The sequence below is a fragment of the Aedes aegypti genome, chromosome 3 (assembly GCF_002204515.2).
Source record: "Aedes aegypti strain LVP_AGWG chromosome 3, AaegL5.0 Primary Assembly, whole genome shotgun sequence".
In the NCBI taxonomy this organism is placed as follows: Eukaryota; Metazoa; Arthropoda; class Insecta; order Diptera; family Culicidae; genus Aedes; species Aedes aegypti.
Genome location: NC_035109.1, coordinates 334,701,241 through 334,724,616, shown reverse-complemented (window position 1 = coordinate 334,724,616; position 23,376 = coordinate 334,701,241). Strand labels below are relative to the sequence as shown.

The following is a 23,376-nucleotide window of genomic DNA, read 5'->3' as shown; positions in this document are numbered from 1 at the left end:
TCTAGGCGTGTGATCCCTATCACGTTAAATTTGTTGCTTCCTAGGTAAAATAATTGACATTTTAAGTAACTTTAGTTTTGTATGTAGTGTTTATATCCTGTAAATTTCATTGAAAATTGCCCACAGAGCTTTGAAAAAAATTCGAAAAATTACAGTATGCGCGATGAAGTTTAAATATGGATTTAGAAAACACATATGTTTCGCTATGTGCAATAGCAAAAAAGCTGGGAATCGTTGGCAGTACCTGAATCATTTACTGTTTCTCGTATCAGTTTTAAGAAAAATAACGTATAATAAGCGATCGGAAACTAGTGATGGGCAAAATGATCAAATTCTGGGAGTGAATCGTAGATGACTCACTCACAAAAGTGAATCGACTTTTTTTACCGATTCGGTGACTCATTCAATAAAATCAAAAATGAATCATGTATTTCACTCAAAACACGAAAAATATAACAATTTCTGAATTAATTTTTTTTTCCAGCTATTTTTAATATTCATACATGTCCGAAATGCTTTACTATAATAAAAAAAAAATAATATTCCGTAAATTGTCGGAAAAATAATATGAGAAAATTGTCGGTGCAAATTAATCATGACTCTTTTGAAAAGAACCGCGATGCGTTCACTCATTTTCGAGAGTCGGTTCTTTTGAATGATTCGTGAGTGAGTCGCCCATCTCTATCGGAAACATAGGACAAAAATTATCAACACAAGAACGCTAAAAGCAATAGGAGAGTAGATGAAGCTTCAAGATGCCTATCAAATACCTCTTTCCGGGATAATTAAAAAAAGCTACCAAAAATTTTGAGCAAAAGGTCCATCGCTCGTTTGAAGTCCAAAAGGTGATAAATCGTAACGACCAGAAAAATGTAATAGTACAATCACGCGCACGATACGAGCTTACGCGTATTTTAACAAATACATTGTGTTGCGTAATGAATGATGAACCCGACGGACTTTCAGCGGACCTCAATCAGCCAAAAACCCCTAAGTTCAGTTTGGAAAATTGAACGATCAATGACATGCGAGAAATAATTTTATCCCTTTTATCCGCCCGCGTTAACATTCTGCACGATATACAGGGGAGAAAATGTTCCGTTTACTGTATCATCTCTGCAACCAAAGGGGTTTTTAATAAATCAATCGATCAGAATTAAGTTGCTAAGGGTTGCATTATCAGAACATGTGAATTATTTTTAATTTTTAGCAAACAAAAATCTCCTGAATGTCTGTGAGATTTGTTGCTCTTCAACGCTCTTTCGTCACGTACCAAGTGAGAGAGAGTGAATCAGAGCTGCTCAATATCAGTCATATAAACTCACAGTTTAAATCAATATGCAGCACAATCAAAATATTATACTGATGAATTGCCTTTTTTTGCTTAATTTAAGGCTTAACTTAACCCATCAGTGATATCCACAGTCTGTCGTCTTCAATGCACTGGTGATGGAGTAGACAGCATGATGTTGATTTGATAAAGAATGATCCGAAATATATCGAAGTCGGCCTGTACAAATCAGCCAATTTTAGGCGTTGATAGTGACCGCGAGTAACTCTGGAGTGAATATCACAATAAATAGGGCTCTCCGACGGACCTGTGCATGGGTTCACTATTTGACGTTTTAGCGGTGCCATGTTATTTATGTGACCATGGAGACCAGTGAATTCGGTACCACTCAAACCTCAAATTAGTGAACTCGTGCATTGGTCCATTGCAATGTGCTACGAACTGTTACACTTTCCGAATATGGATAATTTGGCATATCCGGATCAAAATCCAAACTCTGGTTCTAATGTTGTACAAAATCTCATAAAGGGTCGTTAGATAATACTTAGGGCAACTGGATTTGGAGCGTAATATTGTAATTTGAATAATGTGGACATGTCAAAACATAGCAAAGATTAGTTGCTTGATACTCTCGAAATTTGAAGACAATAGGATAAGAGACGGATTTTTTTACGCTTCACTGTTGGTTTTACAATGTTAACGTGGACATCCTTTACTTTTACAATTCTGTATTACGCTTTGGCAGCTTTGCCTTTCCAACATATAATTTGCTCAATTGAAATCGTCATCCATTTCAATATTCCACTTATGTCCTTTGAAATTTTGTCCTACAAATGTTTTATAGACTGCCGATCCAAAATTATCGCTGAATACATAAGAAGTTAGTAAAAAAACTAAATATACAATAAGTGAATAATTTCAATTTATGATCTTAACAAAGTAACATTTTGAAAACTTATAGAAACTTAAATTTTTGCAACCATATTTCAAAAGAACATTTCTTTTTATTACCAAAACTACTATAGCTCAATTTTATGTTTAAGAACTCAAAATCGTGATTTGTACCTACATAATGTTTTTCGTATAGTGATAACTGATTGAGATTCAATAACATTTACACAAGAGCATGGACATAACCAGCCATAGCCAGTGACGTATCGCTCATGTGATTCAGTTGGTATCGCGACTGTTCTTAAGATAATTAACCACTAAATATAACAAACTTCAACAAAAAATACACATCAATCACCTTTGACTGTACCATTCTTCGAATCAATCACAGTAGGATCGTTTTCATTTGGACCCGATCCACTTGTCTGCGTCCACAAAGCAAACGGCCTAATGCAGCTGAAGTAGAACAATTCCACCACACTGAGCAGGCTCATACCCATACACAGCCCCAGCAGTCCTCCGCAATTGGCCAAAAAATCTGTCAGCCCGTACAGCTCACTTCGTTTCGAAGTCATAAACTGCGACTGCTTGTAGTAGATCCCCAGACGCGAGATCTCCATTCTGTTAGAAAAACTAAACTTTTCTTAAACGTGGTCGTCAATTTGCATATGCAATTCAAATTACCCTCTAACTGCCCTTGCCGACACGTTCATTGTACGGGCCCATCTCATCCAGTCGAAGTTGGCCTGGGTAATCTCCGTATCGTATTGCACCGAAGTACACGCCGGAAGGCAATTACACCGCGTGCGGAAATTCAACTCCTCCAGCTTATGTCCCGTGGGTCCCATTTCGAGCAGCTCAATCTCCGCATTCCACATGCACCAAAATTGATTGATTTCACATTCGGGCGTTGTACTCGTTCGAGGCATCGAAAATTTCACGCAACCGCATCGATGTAGCGTGAAATTGGTCAAGCACTCCAGTTCACAGTTTTCCTGATTGTACACTCGGAAGAACTGCAGATACCGTTCGCTGTTGAAGAAGCACTGCCGCCGTTCCGGACTGTAACTCTGCAGGCCATCGTTGGTGGAAATCTTCTCCGGTTTGACAGCAACCGTAACTTCGTGATTCATGGGAATCCGGATGAATTTGTTCGATACTTGCGGGAATTCACTGGAAGAGTGCAGCAAGATTTTGAAACCGTGGATGGGACCTCTACAGAGGTAATCGTGGTTGGTGAGGTCCGAGCGCAGAAATAGGGACAGACCTGCAGAGTAGCCTGGTCCGAGAGTTCGACGGGGGTAGGATGTGATGTTAGCTTGACGGGAATAGCCCATCTCGAGGGACCAGTAGGGTGCTTCCGACTGTTCGGTAATGTACGGGTCACTTTTTTGGAGAACATTCGTGCGTAGCATGTCGTTCGCTGAAAGGATATTAAACGTGAGACACACTCCTTCCTCGGTTAACGTATAGGAAAACAGCTCTGAACAGTTGAATCTCTCGCTAAGAAAAACGCAGTCTTCCAACATTTCCGTTTGAGGAATGTTCAACAATCTGATCAAAGAGGCGTAGCTTTCCTCGCTCTTTTTGTTCGGAATAGTCACGGTTTTGGAGATCAGTGTGAAAATGTTGGTTCGGTCGCAGAGCTGCATCATTGCCAGTAGAGCATCGTCCCTGAAATTCAACAGAGTGAAATATTCAAAACTCTCATGAAACACAACCCTCTCAACCTTGCTTGATGATTCCTTTTCGTTGATTGCTCCACAAATCGATGAAACTCCCTGGTGAAGTTCATAACCGAAATCGGCGTCTTTGCTTCCGGACAGATGGTGACCGCCGGAAACGGGATCTGCCAAACTGGGGTGAACTTTTCATCGAAGCTCACTATGACCGGAGTTTGGTCCCACTTTTCGTAAACCTTGCGTATCTGTAGAGCGCCACTGCACACCGAAAGCGCAAACACCGTAATCCAAAAGAACTTCTCGCACCAGTTCCGATCCGGACAGCCAAAGTATTTGACGCCGTGGATCGAAGTTTTCGAGGCAAAGTCCAAGAAGATTTCCTTCGCCCGTAGCAGCGCGGCCTTCACCTTGCCCGGATTCATCCCGTACGAGACGACAGACGCGACAGTACTGAGCGTTGACCGAATGCAATTTTCCCCGCGCGTGTGAAAATTAACACTTTTCTTGAAGTCAGCTTGTCTAGGCCGTTGCCATCATATGGGACTGATGGCTGACGAGAGAGTCACGAGTGACACCTAATTGCTGGAATGTCGCGTTTTCCAATGCAAATAATCTGAAAGTGAGATGACGATGACGTAGTTCTGAATGATGCTGAAATCCATGCAGTCGGTGATGGATTATTACACTGGATACGACAGATTGAATACCATTGAGCCGAATAGAATAAGGATAATCTCACATCAAATATGGTAGAAGCACTGGTTTTGGCCATACGCAAGTTGTAGCCATAGATTATACACTACCCGTCATAAATACGGACTCACTAAAATAAGTATTGCAACACTCAGCTGAATAATGAACCACCTCCAAAAAGTTTAGCATCACCTCAAAACAGGTTAATTCACATTGCTATATCTCGAGATCCTTACGACTTATAAAGAAGCGATCTTCAGCAAAGTTGTTCAGGGGATCAAGGACATCCGGAAAGCGAACAGTTTAGTTCGCGATTTTGCCGCTAGGTGGCGCTAGTGAGCACGCAAAAATGAGCATTTCAAAATAGTTCTAGCTTGTGATCCACATGAGATAGAAAGTTCGGGTCTTCGGCAAAGTTGCTCAGGGGTTCAAGGACATCCGAAATGCGATCAGTTTAGTTCGCGATTTTGCCGCTAGGTGGCGCTACAGTGCATGTAAAATTGAGCATTTTGAACTAGTTCTAGCTTGTGATCCATAAGAGATAGAAAGTTTGGGTCTTCGACAAAGTTGCTCAGGGGTTCAAGGACATTCGGAAAGCGATCAGTTTAGTTCGCGATTTTGCCGCTAGGTGGCGCTAGTGAGCATGTAAAATTGAGCATTTTGAACTAGTTCTAGCTTGTGATCCATAAGAGATAGAAAGTTCGGGTCTTCGGCAAAGTTGCTCAGGGGTTCAAGGAGATCCGGAAAAGGATCAGTTTAGTTCGTGATTTTGCCGCTAGGTGGCGCTAGTGAGCATGTAAAATTGAGCATTTTGAACTAGTTCTAGCTTGTGATCCATAAGAGATAGAAAGTTCGGGTCTTCGACAAAGTTGCTCAGGGGTTCAAGGACATTCGGAAAGCGATCGGTTTAGTTCGCGATTTTGCCGCTAGGTGGCGCTAGTGAGCACGCAAAAATGAGCATTTCAAAATAGTTCTAGCTTGTGATCCACATGATATAGAAAGTTCGGGTCTTCGGCAAAGTTGCTCAGGGGTTCAAGGACATCCGAAATGCGATCAGTTTAGTTCGCGATTTTGCCGCTAGGTGGCGCTAGAGTGCATGTAAAATTGAGCATTTTGAACTAGTTCTAGCTTGTGATCCATAAGAGATAGAAAGTTTGGGTCTTCGACAAAGTTGCTCAGGGGTTCAAGGACATTCGGAAAGCGATCAGTTTAGTTCGCGATTTTGCCGCTAGGTGGCGCTAGTGAGCATGTAAAATTGAGCATTTTGAACTAGTTCTAGCTTGTGATCCATAAGAGATAGAAAGTTCGGGTCTTCGGCAAAGTTGCTCAGGGGTTCAAGGAGATCCGGAAAAGGATCAGTTTAGTTCGTGATTTTGCCGCTAGGTGGCGCTAGTGAGCATGTAAAATTGAGCATTTTGAACTAGTTCTAGCTTGTGATCCATAAGAGATAGAAAGTTCGGGTCTTCGACAAAGTTGCTCAGGGGTTCAAGGACATCCGGAAAGCGATCAGTTTAGTTCGCGATTTTGCCGCTAGGTGGCGCTAGTGAGCATGTAAAATTGAGCATTTTGAACTAGTTCTAGCTTGTGATCCATAAGAGATAGAAAGTTCGGGTCTTCGGCAAAGTTGCTCAGGGGTTCAAGGACATTCGGAAAGCGATCAGTTTAGTTCGCGATTTTGCCGCTAGGTGGCGCTAGTGAGCATGTAAAATTGAGCATTTTGAACTAGTTCTAGCTTGTGATCCATAAGAGATAGAAAGTTTGGGTCTTCGACAAAGTTGCTCAGGGGTTCAAGGACATTCGGAAAGCGATCAGTTTAGTTCGCGATTTTGCCGCTAGGTGGCGCTAGTGAGCATGTAAAATTGAGCATTTTGAACTAGTTCTAGCTTGTGATCCACATGAGATAGAAAGTTCGGGTCTTCGGCAAAGTTGCTCAGGGGTTCAAGGACATCCGAAATGCGATCAGTTTAGTTCGCGATTTTGCCGCTAGGTGGCGCTAGTGAGCATGTAAAATTGAGCATTTTGAACTAGTTCTAGCTTGTGATCCATAAGAGATAGAAAGTTCGGGTCTTCGACAAAGTTGCTCAGGGGTTCAAGGACATCCGGAAAGCGATCAGTTTAGTTCGCGATTTTGCCGCTAGGTGGCGCTAGTGAGCATGTAAAATTGAGCATTTTGAACTAGTTCTAGCTTGTGATCCATAAGAGATAGAAAGTTCGGGTCTTCGGCAAAGTTGCTCAGGGGTTCAAGGACATTCGGAAAGCGATCAGTTTAGTTCGCGATTTTGCCGCTAGGTGGCGCTAGTGAGCATGTAAAATTGAGCATTTTGAACTAGTTCTAGCTTGTGATCCATAAGAGATAGAAAGTTTGGGTCTTCGACAAAGTTGCTCAGGGGTTCAAGGACATTCGGAAAGCGATCAGTTTAGTTCGCGATTTTGCCGCTAGGTGGCGCTAGTGAGCATGTAAAATTGAGCATTTTGAACTAGTTCTAGCTTGTGATCCACATGAGATAGAAAGTTCGGGTCTTCGGCAAAGTTGCTTAGGGGTTCAAGGACATCCGAAATGCGATCAGTTTAGTTCGCGATTTTGCCGCTAGGTGGCGCTAGTGAGCATGTAAAATTGAGCATTTTGAACTAGTTCTAGCTTGTGATCCATAAGAGATAGAAAGTTCGGGTCTTCGACAAAGTTGCTCAGGGGTTCAAGGACATCCGGAAAGCGATCAGTTTAGTTCGCGATTTTGCCGCTAGGTGGCGCTAGTGAGCATGTAAAATTGAGCATTTTGAACTAGTTCTAGCTTGTGATCCATAAGAGATAGAAAGTTCGGGTCTTCGGCAAAGTTGCTCAGGGGTTCAAGGACATCCGAAATGCGATCAGTTTAGTTCGCGATTTTGCCGCTAGGTGGCGCTAGAGTGCATGTAAAATTGAGCATTTTGAACTAGTTCTAGCTTGTGATCCATAAGAGATAGAAAGTTTGGGTCTTCGACAAAGTTGCTCAGGGGTTCAAGGACATTCGGAAAGCGATCAGTTTAGTTCGCGATTTTGCCGCTAGGTGGCGCTAGTGAGCATGTAAAATTGAGCATTTTGAACTAGTTCTAGCTTGTGATCCATAAGAGATAGAAAGTTCGGGTCTTCGGCAAAGTTGCTCAGGGGTTCAAGGAGATCCGGAAAAGGATCAGTTTAGTTCGTGATTTTGCCGCTATGTGGCGCTAGTGAGCATGTAAAATTGAGCATTTTGAACTAGTTCTAGCTTGTGATCCATAAGAGATAGAAAGTTCGGGTCTTCGACAAAGTTGCTCAGGGGTTCAAGGACATTCGGAAAGCGATCAGTTTAGTTCGCGATTTTGCCGCTAGGTGGCGCTAGTGAGCACGCAAAATTGAGCATTTCAAAATAGTTCTAGCTTGTGATCCACATGAGATAGAAAGTTCGGGTCTTCGGCAAAGTTGCTCAGGGGTTCAAGGACATCCGAAATGCGATCAGTTTAGTTCGCGATTTTGCCGCTAGGTGGCGCTAGTGAGCATGTAAAATTGAGCATTTTGAACTAGTTCTAGCTTGTGATCCATAAGAGATAGAAAGTTCGGGTCTTCGACAAAGTTGCTCAGGGGTTCAAGGACATCCGGAAAGCGATCAGTTTAGTTCGCGATTTTGCCGCTAGGTGGCGCTAGTGAGCATGTAAAATTGAGCATTTTGAACTAGTTCTAGCTTGTGATCCATAAGAGATAGAAAGTTCGGGTCTTCGGCAAAGTTGGTCAGGGATTCAAGGAGATCCGGAAAAGGATCAGTTTAGTTCGTGATTTTGCCGCTAGGTCGCGCTAGTGAGCATGTAAAATTGAGCATTTTGAACTAGTTCTAGCTTGTGATCCATAAGAGATAGAAAGTTCGGGTCTTCGGCAAAGTTGCTCAGGGGTTCAAGGAGATCCGGAAAAGGATCAGTTTAGTTCGTGATTTTGCCGCTAGGTCGCGCTAGTGAGCATGTAAAATTGAGCATTTTGAACTAGTTCTAGCTTGTGATCCATAAGAGATAGAAAGTTCGGGTCTTCGGCAAAGTTGCTCAGGGGTTCAAGGACATCCGGAAAGCGATCAGTTTAGTTCGCGATTGTGCCGCTAGGTGGCGCTAGTGAGCATGTAAAATTGAGCATTTTGAACTAGTTCTAGCTTGTGATCCATAAGAGATAGAAAGTTCGGGTCTTCGGCAAAGTTGCTCAGGGGTTCAAGGACATCCGGAAAGCGATCAGTTTAGTTCGCGATTGTGCCGCTAGGTGGCGCTAGTGAGCATGTAAAATTGAGCATTTTGAACTAGTTCTAGCTTGTGATCCATAAGAGATAGAAAGTTCGGGTCTTCGGCAAAGTTGCTCAGGGATTCAAGGAGATCCGGAAAAGGATCAGTTTAGTTCGTGATTTTGCCGCTAGGTCGCGCTAGTGAGCATGTAAAATTGAGCATTTTGAACTAGTTCTAGCTTGTGATCCATAAGAGATAGAAAGTTCGGGTCTTCGGCAAAGTTGCTCAGAGGTTCAAGGACATCCGAAATGCGATCAGTTTAGTTCGCGATTTTGCCGCTAGGTGGCGCTAGTGTGCATGCAAAATTGAGCATTTTGAACTAATTCTAGCTTGTGATTCATAAGAGATAGAAAGTTCGGGTCTTCGACAAAGTTGCTCAGGGGTTCAAGGACATTCGGAAAGCGATCAGTTTAGTTCGCGATTTTGCCGCTAGGTAGCGCTAGTGAACATGTAAAATTGAGCATTTTGAACTAGTTCCAGCTTGTGATCCATAAGAGATAGAAAGTTCGGGTCTTCGGCAAAGTTGCTCAGGGGTTCAAGGAGATCCGGAAAAGGATCAGTTTAGTTCGTGATTTTGCCGCTAGGTCGCGCTAGTGAGCATGTAAAATTGAGCATTTTGAACTACACACTAAGATTTTAGTCGGTAAAATTTTACTGGGTTTTTGAACAGCAGGGTTTTCTCGGTAATTTTCTTAAGAACTGAAAACTCCGTAAATCGACAAGATTCTCGAGCTGTCATTAAAAATGCTGGTTTAGTCAGTAAAGCTTTCTACAGTAATTTACTGGATTTTTCGGTAAATAAAACCTATTTGTTTACTATAATTTGCTGATTTTTTCAGCATTGAATCAGAGTCCCCATTTTCATTCCATATTTTTGTTGGTTAAAATCCCAATTCATCACCCTAAACACCCTGATTTTATAAGAAGAAGCTTGTTACTTTTAAAAGGAATTGAAAATCGGCAACAAATTGTTTGTCTTAGTTTGTGCATAGTTGGAAACTTCCTAGCTTCTTACCTAACCTCAACAAATTGGTGCTGTGTTTGGGTTCCGTAATTCACAGGTTTTTGGAACTTCAACGGATACACTCGGTGTCTATTATCTTAATAAATAACAATATACTGCCGATAATCAATTCCTTACCTTGCACCGAGCCCACAGGAATCAGCATTCATAAAATAAAACTGCTTTTCGTTTGGAAACAGCTCATCAGCCTCGCACATTCCACCTTCTGATTCAGAATCCGAATTGATCTGTAATTCTTTTTGTGTCAAATTCTACCATGCGCTGTTTTCTTTGCATTCTAACGAAAAAAGTCGGTAAAAAATAATTTTCACTGAAAATCGGTACTATGATTTTACTGACTTTTTTAACTTACTGAGTTCGTACGGTATTTTTTGAATATCACTGAATGATCAGCTAAAATAGTTACCGAATTCAGTAAAGTGATAAATATTTTGCTGAACATCAGTGAGTTCGAATAAAGAAGCTGAAAGTTCGGTATTTTTTTGTAGTTTACAGTTCCGACACCGTAAAAAATATTACCGAACAGATAAACTGAGATTGAGTGTGTAGTTCTAGCTTGTGATCCATAAGAGATAGAAAGTTCGGGTCTTCGGCAAAGTTGCTCAGGGGTTCAAGGAGATCCGGAATGCGATCAATTTAGTTCGCGATTTTGCCGCTAGATGGCGCTAGTGAGCATGCAAAATTGAGCATTTCAAAATAGTTCTAGCTTGTGATCCATAAGAGATAGAAAGTTCGAGTCTTCAGCAAAGTTGTTAAGAAGGCCAAATACATCTCATTCACTTTATATTCAAGTGTTTCAGATTTGACTAGCTCCATATCCAAGAGACTCTTGTCCAGTTCACTTCATATTCAAGTGTTCCAGATGAGAATCACTTCATGCGATTCATGTATGATTCACTTTATAGTCAAGTGTTTAAGGTAATATTCACTTCATGCACAAGTAATTCAGGATCGATTACATTCTTGTTCAATTTATTCAGATATGATTCGCTTTATATCCAAATGATTCATGTCATGTGACACTTCATTTTTGAATGCATGCTCACTAGCGGCAAAATCGCGAACTAAACTGTTCCCTTTTCGGATGTCCTTGAACCCCTAAGCAACTTTGCCGAAGACCCGAACTTTCTATCTCATGTGGATCACAAGCCAAGCATGGGAAACACTCACTCAGTTTTGGTGTTTCCCTCACTCGCTTCCACGCACAATCGGGAGCGAGAAAGCCGTTTCTCTAACTAAGCCGAACGTTTCAATTTACAATGCCCATTCTGCTTCTTCGGCGAGCGCCAAGCGAAACAAAAAACGGCAACTGATTGAGTCGATACCGATTCTAAAGGCCGAAGGCAACCGAATGCATACCGCATGATTGTTTACATTCTGATTCCGTTGGAGTGGCATTCGGATTTGAGTGCTGATGAGTGTTCACTGACTGGCAATCCACACCACGGAATGATTAAGTGAGTGGGAATCCGCTCACTCAGTTCAATGCTTTCGGCGAATGGATGCTTAGTGCTTTCACTCGTGCCTCGCAGATACAAGTGTATTGGTATTCACTTCTTTTCGTGTTCCTTCCGATTCTTGCTTTTAAACAATCGGTTTTGACGCTTTCATGCTACACTCCACCTAAGTACGATTCAGCTATCACTGAATGTTCGGTAGCAGCAGATTTTTTGCTATTTTTTATCGGTGGCGTTCGGGTGAGTGAGTGAATTTTCCCATGCTTGTCACAAGCTAGAACTATTTTGAAATGCTCAATTTTGCATGCTCACTAGCGCCACCTAGCGGCATAATCGCGAACTAAACTGATCGCTTCCCGGATGTCCTTGATCCCCTGAACAACTTTGCTGAAGATCGCTTCTTTGCAAGTCGTATGGATCTCGAGATATAGCAATGTAAAATTACCTGTTTTGAGGTGATGCTAAATTTTTCAGGGTGATTCAATATTCAGCTGAGTGTTGCAATACTTATTTTAGTGAGTCCGTATTTATGACGGGTAGTGTACACCGTTTTACATAGCCAATAAGCATGAAACCTTTTGTGTTTCAAAGATCACGTTCACATGATAGAGCTACACTCACTCATCCGAATTGATTCAACATATAAGAAAAACACTTGTTTAATTATTTATGATTCGTGGTTTACGGCTAACCATCTTCTTTCTGGCGTTACGTCCCAACTGAGACAAAGCCTGCTTCTCAGATTAGTGTTCTTATGAGCACTTCCACAGTTATTAACTGAGAGCTTTCTTTGCCGATTGACCATTTTTGCATGTGTATATCGTGTGGCAGGTACGAAGATACTCTATGTCCTGGGAATCGAGAAAATTTCCTTTACGAAAAGATTCTCGACCAGTGGGGTTCGAACCCACGACCCTCAGCATGGTCATGCTGAGTAGCTGCGCGTTTACCGCTACAGCTATCTGGGCCCCATGACGGCTAACCAGCAGTGGTGGAAAAGTTCGCATCATGAAGCAGCTCACGAGTGTATACCAACGCATAACAAACATGACAAACTCGCGAACAGGCCAGGTGTGAGTAAGTCCACACCCATTTGCTCTGGAGATCAAACCAATAGAAATAGCAACAAGCTCGGGGAAATGCTTACTCGCGAGTAACCGAGCAAGGTGTGATTTATTATGGTTTTAACAAACAAATTAATTGTATAACCATCAAATCGACAGTAAACTACCCGTTTGTAGTCAAAAACTCTTGAATACCAGACATCTCAGAGGGGCAGCAGCTTTTTTTTCCCAAAAACACAATTGACGATCACGAATCACTTTAGCTTCGGAAATTTTCAGTTGATAAAACAGAACCGTGACAAAAGCGGGAAATTTTTCATAGACAAAATTGTCAAATTTGAAAAAAAATGCGGTTTACAGGATAACAGGATAATTCACATTAGCGCTATATAAATGTGCAGTATTGATGTTTTGGAGCAGTGAGGAGCGTTGAGATTGTTCATTAGTCGAGGTTCGAAATGAAAGTTGATTACATATTTCAATCGATCAATATGATTCTGTGATAGATCAACAATAGTTTTAGTTTTTCTTTTGGTTAGAATGTCAATAAATGTAATATTAAAACAATTATTACTTGAATGCACTTTGCACCATTCTTCTTCTTCTTGGCATTAACGTCCTCACTGGGACAAAGCCTGCTTCTCAGCTTAGTGTTCTTATAAGCACTTCCACAATTATTAACTGAGAGCTTTCTTTGCCAAAGTTGCCATTTTTGCATTTGTATATCGTGTGGCAGGTACGATGATACTCTATACCCAGGGAAGTCAAGGAAATTCCCATTACGAAAAGATCCTGGACCGACTAGGAATCGAACCCCGACACCTTCAGCATGGCTTTGCTTTTTAGCCGCGGACTCTAGCCACTCGGCTAAGGAAGGCCCACTTTGCACCATTAGAGGGGCCATATTAATAATAATAGCAACATGGAAGTGGGTCAAGCTGACCATTGTATTGTTTTTTCAAGAGAGATTAATCAAGATACAACTTCTTTTTATTTCTGTCATGCTTTTGTGGTTTAATTTTTTTAAACCCATACTGGTTTTAAAGATATCATCTTATTAGTAAAATGAAAAAAATAATAAATAAATAAAATGATTTCACACATATAAAGGCTATTTTCACATGAAATGTTAATTTTTGTGTATAATACGGTCATGAGTATGAAACCGCGACAAAACCGCAAAATTAACTTGGTCACCCGCGAAATTTCAAAAATTTTGCCAGTTTCCATTCTTCCTAATCATAAGAGAGAATATAATCGTACGGACTGACGTTGAAAACTGCATGAGAAGGTTATTCATCAATTCATTTAGTGCAATTTTGGGAATCTCTTTTTGGCATTTAAAATATAAGATTTGTTTGAAACTCATATATATTAACTATGAAACTTGTGGAGCCCACTATCTACTGTGTACAGTGACCCCACGCAGTTGAATCACCCACAATTTATGAATCAGCTGACTTCAAAAGACAAAATTATTATCAAACTTGTCACAAAACTTCACAGAATTATTTTTACACATAGTTTCTTATCAGTAAAAATAATTCTGTGATGTTTTGTGACAAGTTTGATAATAATTTTGTCTTTTGAAGTCAGCTGATTCATTAATTGTGGGTGATTCAACTGCGTGGGGTGACTGTATTTCACGATTATTTACCGCAACAACGATCTTGAATGAAACTTGAAGCGAAACTTTTTAGAATGCTTGTATACCGTCGCAAATGTGGTTTCTCCTGCACAATTATAGGGTGTCCCAGAAAGTATGGGCACGACTTTGATAATGAAAATAATAGATTTTTTCCTTATAATCAAATATTTTTTATATTTTTGTATTTTTGTATAGGCTATTTTAACCAGCATCTGTGATAAATTTGTTAGATTTAATAATCGTTCACATTAAAATTTTGATTTTAGAAAATCAATTCTTATCCGGTCAGCACAGACCCTACATTTCGTTTTTGTTGAAAAATAACTCGTAAAATATGTTTTTATCAAAATCTTTTGCTGTGGCAAGTCCAAGTACATTGTATGAAGGATGTTTTACATACATTTTTGTTTGAAATTTTATTTGTTAGAGAACACTTAAAAAAATGGTAAAATTCTAAAAATCTTGTATTTTCCTCTCCCTGGTGTAGTGGTTAGAACACTCGCCTCTCACGCCGAGGACCTGGGATCGAATCCCATCCCCGATATAGTCACTTATGACGTAAAAAGTTATAGTGATGACTTCCTTCGGAAGGGAAGTAAAGCCGTTGGTCCCGAGATGAACTAGCCCAGGGCTAAAAATCTCGTTAATAAAGTCAAACCAACCAACCTATTTTCCTCTCCACATAAGACAACATCACGAAGTTATAACTCGTCGAGTATTTTAAATATTAATAAAAATAATTCATTTTAGATTTATGAAAGGTTGATCCCTATTGTCTTGGATAGGCAAATTAAATTTTTGATTTATTTAAGTTTTTACGTAAATATGAGGATTTGTTTTTTGACCATTTTCAAATCGACCACGGCTGGTATCAGATTTTAAGTTCCTTTATAAATTTTACATGCTTAAGTTTAAAATTTCAGTTTGAATAAGTGATAGTCCGAACAATTATCATATCGTCGCTGAAAAATATATTTTTCAGATTTTTATTATACACACTTTCTGACATAGAACAATTTTTATAAAACAAAGTCGCTCAAAAATAATGCGATTTGTGCAGAACTATAAGAGATGCTTCAAAGAAATGTTACGTAATCAACACAATAATAATTAAATTATTCATTTAAAAATCGCAGTCTACTCTTGTTGGGTACAGTAATCAAATATGTAAAAATCAGATTTTTATCTTCACTCGTCTTGAAATGGTAGTATGGTGAAGTCATGCCCATACTTTCTGGGACACCCTTTAGTCTTAACTGTCCAAGGAATGATAGCGCAGAGGACACGATTTGAGATAACTGCGACAATCTACAGGCGTATTTTGAAGATTGCCGAAGAGAGATTTTTTTTTGCGCCACGCATAACACTTGCTTGTAAGGCTGTGCACTATGAAGATTTATCGGTATCGGCAGTATCATGTTGATTAAATATCGGCATCAGCGATATATCGGATTTGACATTATCGATTTCCAACCGATATCCGATAGTTCTTAAAAACCGACTATTTTGGCGATATTCCACATCAACTAATGCTATATGGAGTTCATTATATAAATTTATAGCGATGCTATGCCATGTTCAACGGATATAAAAAAAAAAAAAAAACATTGAATCGGTTTCATTTATGCAAAATAATCAATAAATGTTATGATTATCGGATTTGTTATCGGACCGACAATAGTTTATTGATATCGGAAAATATCGGGCTGACAGATATCGGATATCTTATCGATAAAATTGATCCGACAATATCGATATTTGCACAGCCCTACTTGCTTCCCAGGCAACCAAAATGTACGTATAACTAAATCACCTGGAGGCTTTGTATGTGCAAAATTTCACTTGTAAGATGTCGCGAAAAGGCCATCTAGTGGAGGCGATATACGTGCATATATTATGTGATGAACAGGGCCGAATTTACAAATGTGGGGGCCCCGGGGCCAGAATTTAGTGGGGGCCTTTTTCCCAAAAAACAATTTTAATGCTGTAACATGTTTTCAATGATAATTTCATCTATGAATTTCAAGGCTACACGAGAAGTCATTGTAATTACCATATCCATACCATACCCATACCATACCATATCCATAAAGAAGCAAATCTCAAGTACCCTTCCATACATCGATGTGAATATTTATCACTATAATTGTATATAAGGGAAAAGCATTAATATTCGAACTACAAAAAATCTGTGCTAATTTTCGGATTTTCATACAAAGTAGACAACAATCGTATGAATGGGTCGAAAATTAGTGCACTCCCCCTAGTGCACAACCCATTAAATATAACCCTTCATCGGTTTACCAAAACTCGAGATTTGCTTCTTCAAAGATTTGATTATAATAATTATTAGCTTATTAGCAATTACTGCTAAAATGAGATAAAAGATAGCGCAAGTTTGGGTCAATGGGTATAAGTGACAAAACCTACTTCTGAGAGAACGGGTTTGAAGTTTTTCAGCAATATTTTACTCTAAACAAATTGTATGAGAGCCAAAATAACAAGACAATCCTCTTAAATCTGATATTTTTTACACTCAAAAAGCATTTGGAAAAGCTTGCAAACTGTGCAATATTTAAGTACACCTAAAATTCAAAATCGATCAAAATGTTATTTCCCTTACTTTGGGATTTTAAATTAGAGTTCAAAATTTATTTGAAATATATCAAATTATTTAGTTACTTTTCGACGTATTTATTTTACAGCTCAAGAAATATGTTCACCGCAGCGATCCAACATTGATTCATCATTTGCATTCTTGCAAAGATTACTAAACAAAACTCTTGGAAACAAATAAAACCTGAAGCTCTCTCATCCAAAATAATAGGTCAAATGTACTGCACACTACAGAAAAGCCTAAAAATCTTTTAAATTCCATGCCAAAGGATTCTGAGGGGCCCAGATAGCCGTAGCGGTAAACGCGCAGCTATTCAGTAAGACCAAGCTGTGGGTCGTGGGTTCGAATCCCACCGGTCGACGATCTTTTCGGGTTGGAAATTTTCTCGACTTCCCAGGGCATAAAGTATCATCGTACTGCCACACGATACACGCATGCAAAAATGGTCATTGGCATAGCAAGCTCTCAGTTGGTTTTTAATAATTCTTAAATATTCAATAATAATTATTTTAGTCGTATTTTGCGGGGGCCCCTAAACTGTGGGGGCCCGGGGGCCATGGCCCCCTTGGACTCCCCGTAAATACGGCCCTGGTGATAAATAATAACATACAATGCGAGTGTATAAATATTCAACCGAATTAACCTGTGATCTTATGCGACTTAACTTATGATAACAAATGTCGATTTGACAGCTTCTACGGATTGATTCGACTTACTTTGTACGAGTATACGGGACGAAACAAAATGTACGAATGAATTCAGAAACAAAGTGTTTTATGTGAGGAAATTCATCAATCTGACGATTTTATCTACGGTGTTTTGCGGGTTTCATGTAATTAGTATGATTAAACGAATTGGAACGTGTTTTTTTTTGCGATTTCTGGTTGTCTGGGTACTGGACATAATGAAGTATGCTTGGTGTTTTTTCATGTAGGTCAATGGGTACAAGCCTCCAAACTGACTTTTAAGGAAGAAAGTTTTGTTGAGTATTTTATTCGGCCCAGTATTGTTGCGTTTTTGATTCATTCTCACCTCCGACGACGGTAGTTCTCTAGCTTACTTCTTTCAACGACTAGGATTTTAAATCATGCATAATATCGGCTTAGGTGAGTTTGGTTGCTGAAAATTTTCGAAAGGTATAAACAGCAGAACTTTTCAATTAGAATCCTTTCGTGTGATCATGATAAGAATGACAACTATAAGAAAACCGAATTCTTTACCCTTTCTCAAAAGAACCAAAGTAACGCGAGACTTGCACTAAACAAAGAACACGAGATATACTACAATAGGTCAAATATTGGTCGCAGTGGTTTATGTTCTGAGCAAAAAAATGTTCACCCAACAATAATGATAATTAATCTTTTGATTAATTAGCTCTTTATCCCACATGGCAAAAATATAAGAAACTTCTACACTATTGTACAATTTGTATATTTATTATGAATTAACTCATCTGACTATGTGTCTTAAATTGTTGTGCAATTAAAATTACACGCTTGTCTGTATAACAAACATCCATCCGCCCCTCACAGGTTCCATTCTAGCTTTCAACACTCACTACAGGTGGTTTCTCGCTACTTGTGTCTGCACCACACCTGCTGCAACCACCATTGCTGCTGCTACCGCCCTTCCTCACAGCAGGAACCATCCACAGTCGAACGGTGCAGAAGTAAATCAGCTCCACCGCACTCAGCAAACTAGCGCCAATAAACAGTCCCACCAGACCGCCAATGCTCGCAATCAGATCGGTCTCGCTGAACAGCTCCCTTCGCTTCCACGCTACGAACTGCGGCGTCCGAAAACCCAACCATAGATTCGTGGTCGTTATGCTGTGGGGCAATTTGTCACTATTAAGTGGGGAACTAATAGTTAATGATGATGCGATACTCAGACCAACCTATTCTCCATTCGCTGGAACCGTTTGGTGGGGAAAACCGTGACATCGGCATCGTAGGAAATAGACGTGCAGGCTGGCAGGCAGTCGTCTTCTGGTTTCGGATAAAGGTGGATCCTGTCGAAGGACATGCTGTACTGGATATCTTCCTGTTCGGCCATCCAGCAGTAGGAGTCTTCCCTGCCGACGCTACAGGCGGTAATGTTGTCTCGTCCTGGAACTGGGAACATGGCACATCCGCAGTATTGAGTTATGTAATTATCGATGGATTCCAGTTCGCAGTTTGCCACGGTGTAGTGTTGGAAGTATTTGAGTTTCCGTTCACCTTGATAGTAGCATTGGCGTTTTGAAGGGAGGTAGTCCTCCAGTTCCTCGGAAGTGGTGGTCATGTGAGGAGTGATGTGGAGTTCCCCATCCTGATTGGCTGGGATTTCGTAGTAAACGTTCGAACTCTGGGGATATTCGTTTGGCACATGAAGGATAATCTGAAACGACGCTGTGGTATTTGGACGATGACGATTCACTTCCGGAATTGCGCGCTGCTGTATGACTACAGACACCCCGTGAAGAGTCCCTATACGAAATGCACGAACTGGATAGGACGGGATGTGATTGCTATTGTTGTAGCCGAGTTCAAGGTTCCAAGATGACACTTCCGTTATTTCACGAAGGTAGCGATAGTTTGTAACATTGGCTATCACTTCCGGGTAGAACATCTGACTTGCTGACAACACGTTGAAGGTAGCGCAAGGCATTTCACCTACCAAAGTTGTCGTCACTTCACACTCCTTGTAAGGATAAGCGTAGTACACACACTCAACTCGAAATTCACTAGCACTGTAATTATGCACCTCCGGACAGATGGTGATTGCAGGAAAAGGTATCTCCCATATCGGTGTCATCCTCTCGTTGATTGCAATAATCACCGGAGTCTGCTGCCACTTGCGATAGATCGCCTGCGACAAAATCGTACACGCCGATATCGACCCGACAAAAATCAGAATCCAGAACACTTTCTCGAACGGTGACCGCTTACTGGCCGCCAAATATTGCATCCCGTGAATTGAAGAACTGGAGAAGTACTCATCCGTTAGCATCCGGATGCGAGTGAAGAAGCCCCGAATTACTCTTAGAATCACCATTCCACGCGCCGTGTTTAGATCAAAAGTTCAATCAAGACTGATCATTCGAGCGGATGTGATCCTAAATAGAACTAACCCTAGCCGAGCGTGAGACTCAATCGGACGCTGGCATTGACCCTTGGGCAGCCTCAGCCAGTCAGTCTATCTGTGTCCTGCCAAGTCAGTCAGCGCCAACATTCGAGTTTGTTTGCCACTGGGGAATTGGATTGCGTTGGTTGGCCTGGTCCGGCTGATCGATGGGTAATATATTACGCAAAGGAATGCTTTTCAGATAGTTCAGTGTTTTAAACTGCCGGTTGCGTCGAGTTGAGCCACACGCGATGAACGGCTATTCGCTTGGCGCTTAAATGGTGACAGTTGCTCCTAAACAGTAAATCAATCACATAACTCGCGCAGCTCAATGCAAGCAGCTTGTTATGGTGCGAACAATTGTAACTGTGCGCTAATAACTCTACGTCACTTTGGTCACGTCGTTGGGGACCCGCTATGAAAAAAATGTATCAATATTTGTTTTCCGAGTAATTGGATACATCGCCTTGCTATAGTGGGGACAGATTAATCCTGCCGTTGATGAATACTTCACGTTCAAAGCAAACAAGTTATTTGAGCAAAGGATGCACTAGGTAACGAATTATCGGTTTCGTTGACCCATAATTTATTGCTCAATACATTTTAGGAACAGAATCTATTATGAATGCTTTTCAATAAGCCGTAAGAAAGACATTTTTCGAGCAGGAATTTCCTTAAAAATTACAAAAAATGTAACTCGGTAAGTTGAGTAGCAGGCTCTATCCCAGTGAGGACTTAATGCCAATAAGAAGTAGATTGATGATTTCAGCTGAAACACAATTGCGTGCTTTTCAAAGATTCCTGAAACTTGGGGCAAATTCTAATATTATCAGTAACTCCCTCTAATACTAAGATACCTACTTTCAATTCAAGGTTTGTGAATTTGAAAAGGACATTACCAGTTATGATCGATTTCACTACAGAGTGTATACTTCAATTAATAACTATTGAGGCTATTTAAAAAAATTATCAAAACGCTATCACGTATGCTGATTAGAGTGGTTCAAAAAATCGTTTTTGCTCCACACCGCTCATTCGATTCTAGATCAAATTCTGAGTGTCCTCCCAAAATTTGAGCTCATTTGGATGAAAACTGAGACTGCACAAGCCCTTTGAAGTTTATATGGGAATTACTATGGGAAAAGCAACCAATTCATTCAATCGGTCATAGTGTTTGCCCATGTGATCTGAGGGATTAGAACTACGTTAATACTGTGAGATACAATAATCAGCTACAACTTTGCCGAAGACTGTTTCCAAATCGGACGCCTCAGTAATTAGTTATTGATTTTCGAATGAGTTGTAAAACTTTGACTATAATTATTGGGCTGTTCTGCAGGCATCACTGGGTATATGCAGTAAAACATAGTAGCCATGATTTGTGCGTGCTATCTTTCGTGCCAGGTGCAGCAATGTTGCCTGTTCAGAAGTTAAATGAGCACTGCTGAAGAATTTGTGACTGGATATAAATCAATAACTAATTACTGAGGCGTTCGATTTGAAAACGGTCTTCGGCAAAGCTGTAGCTGATAAATGTATCTTACAGTATCAACGTAGCTCTACTCCCCAAGAGCACATGGGCAAACACTATGACCGATTGAATGAATTGGTTGCTTTTCCCATAGTAATTCCCATATAAACTTCAAAGGGCTTGTGCAGTCTCAGTTTTCATCCAAATAAGCTCAAATTTTGGGAGGACACTCAGAATTTGATCTAGAATCGAATGAGCGGTGTGGAGCAAAAACGATTTTTTGAACCACTCTAATGCTGATATAGTATTAAGCTTAACTGAAACTAATTTTACATTTTTCCGTTTTTTTACGTAAGCATTCCAGAGCGGCAACAGGCTTCTGCTCGGAAGTGCATTGTTTACTGCGTTCAACTATAAATTTAGCTCACTTTTGACTAGCATTTAATTCAAAGTGCATCACTGCACTTGAAACTACTTGGGAATTGTTAGAACGCTTAATAAATAAGAAGAAAATGCCTAGAAAAATCCTCTAAAAATGCCAAGGAATCTCTTGAGAATTCTTTGTAAGAACCTAAAATAAATAAACTGTTTGTCCTCCAAATTCTCTGAAATTCCCATGGTACCTCAGACAACCAGAAGCCCGAGAAAAGTTGAATCGCAAAATGATAATAAATCTTGTTACCTGGTTATCACCATTTGATAACTGATGTTATTATCATCTTGGCTAAATTAACGGCCAATATAACAAAAATTAGAACTAAAATTTGTTTGTTGAATAACAAAATAATAGTAAACTATGTCACTATAATCACTGAGTTCATGATGATATTTAAATTTACATCATCATATATTTTTGAATTTTATGGTCATTAATCACGGAAAAAAATAAAAGATGAATGGTTGGGATTAAAGGCTTCATATAATTTTACAAAATTTTGTATGACGAAAAGTCAACTTTGTTTATTAACACGCTTTTTAAAAATGTTATGGAAAAGATGAGTGATAACCTATTTTGTTATCAGCCTGTTATCAAACATGTCTGTCACGGATTCATTGATAACAAATTTTGTTATCATTCGATTATCAATGATAACATAGGAGAAGGGGTGGTAAAATGAACACCTTAAGGAAATCATCTTGTTTCTGATAGAATAACGAGGAATTTGTATAGTTCTATCCCACAACATCAAAAGCTAAAAGTTACGTCAGTTCTAATATTAAAACTTGGTTTTCTAAAATCTTGTTTTTCGTTGATATTTTCACTTCAATTGACCTACGTATCAACTCGAACACTCTGATGTATGCTATAAATCCGCGCGTGATAAAAATTCATCAAAATTTGTTTTTCCTCGATAACATTTTATCACCCCAGTTCATTTTACCACCACTTCCCCTAATATCAAAATGATAACAGCGATAATAAAAGTTGTTATCAATTTGATATCGTCCAGTTATCCGACTTTGCTCGGGAGTCGTGTTGTAGTGAACGTAAGAAGTCGTTTACCATTACGAATTACATGACACCCATACAACATGATGAATTAAATCGTTTGATTGACGAGTTTCCTCGCATTAAACGCTATTTTATTGTTGATCAATCAGTGCGTTCGGTGTGTATTAGAATTACTCCAGAGTCCATAGAGTGGACCGATATAAGAATAATAAGAAACAATATAGGAAACTAATCCTAACAGAACATCAATAACGACCTGCAGATTCTTTTTGTCAGATAACGAACAGTGAGGGAAGTGTACAAACGGGGTAAAAGAATCGTTGGTCCATATTAAGTACAAATTCTTGAAATTTTTTAATGTTTTTGCACCATTGCTCAGTTTTAGGTTAAATTATCATATTCACACTGATACTACTGCAAAACTGGTACTACACGTGCACTAGCACAAGCCAATTTGTTAACGACAAAAATTAAATATTTTCAAAATTGCTTTCTGTCTACCAAATCCAGAGTATCTCTGCCTAAAATTAAATACTATTAGTTTTTTTTCAACACATAGTGAATTTTTCAGTTCTGTTTTAATGGATTACTATAACAAAAAATGTATTTTTTTTTATAAACAAATACGAATATATTAAACATGGTACACTTTTTAACGGCATGGGTTAAGTAGATCAAGTAGACTGCTTACGCAAATATGAATATGTC

At 39.7% G+C, this 23,376-nt stretch overlaps 2 protein-coding genes across 8 annotated transcripts in view; one reads left to right on the top strand and one right to left on the bottom strand.

Moving 5' to 3' along the window:
- LOC5567198 (whirlin) overlaps positions 1-23,376 on the top strand; it is a 506,699-nt gene that overhangs the window by 340,141 nt on the left and 143,182 nt on the right. The gene's annotated exons all lie outside the window — the stretch shown is intronic.
- On the bottom strand, positions 1,906-4,323 carry LOC5567199 (pickpocket protein 28). 2 transcript variants are annotated; one of them, XM_021854224.1, is made up of 3 exons: positions 3,913-4,323; positions 2,867-3,856; positions 1,906-2,815 (listed from the first exon to the last, which is right to left on the bottom strand). In XM_021854224.1, exons 1-3 carry the CDS (start codon positions 4,284-4,286, stop codon positions 2,533-2,535), a joined length of 1,647 nt encoding a protein of 548 aa, XP_021709916.1. In that variant the 5' UTR covers positions 4,287-4,323; the 3' UTR covers positions 1,906-2,532. The 2 variants fall into 2 exon arrangements, with proteins under 2 accessions (XP_021709916.1, XP_021709917.1); XM_021854225.1 differs by having other exon boundaries at positions 1,906-2,803.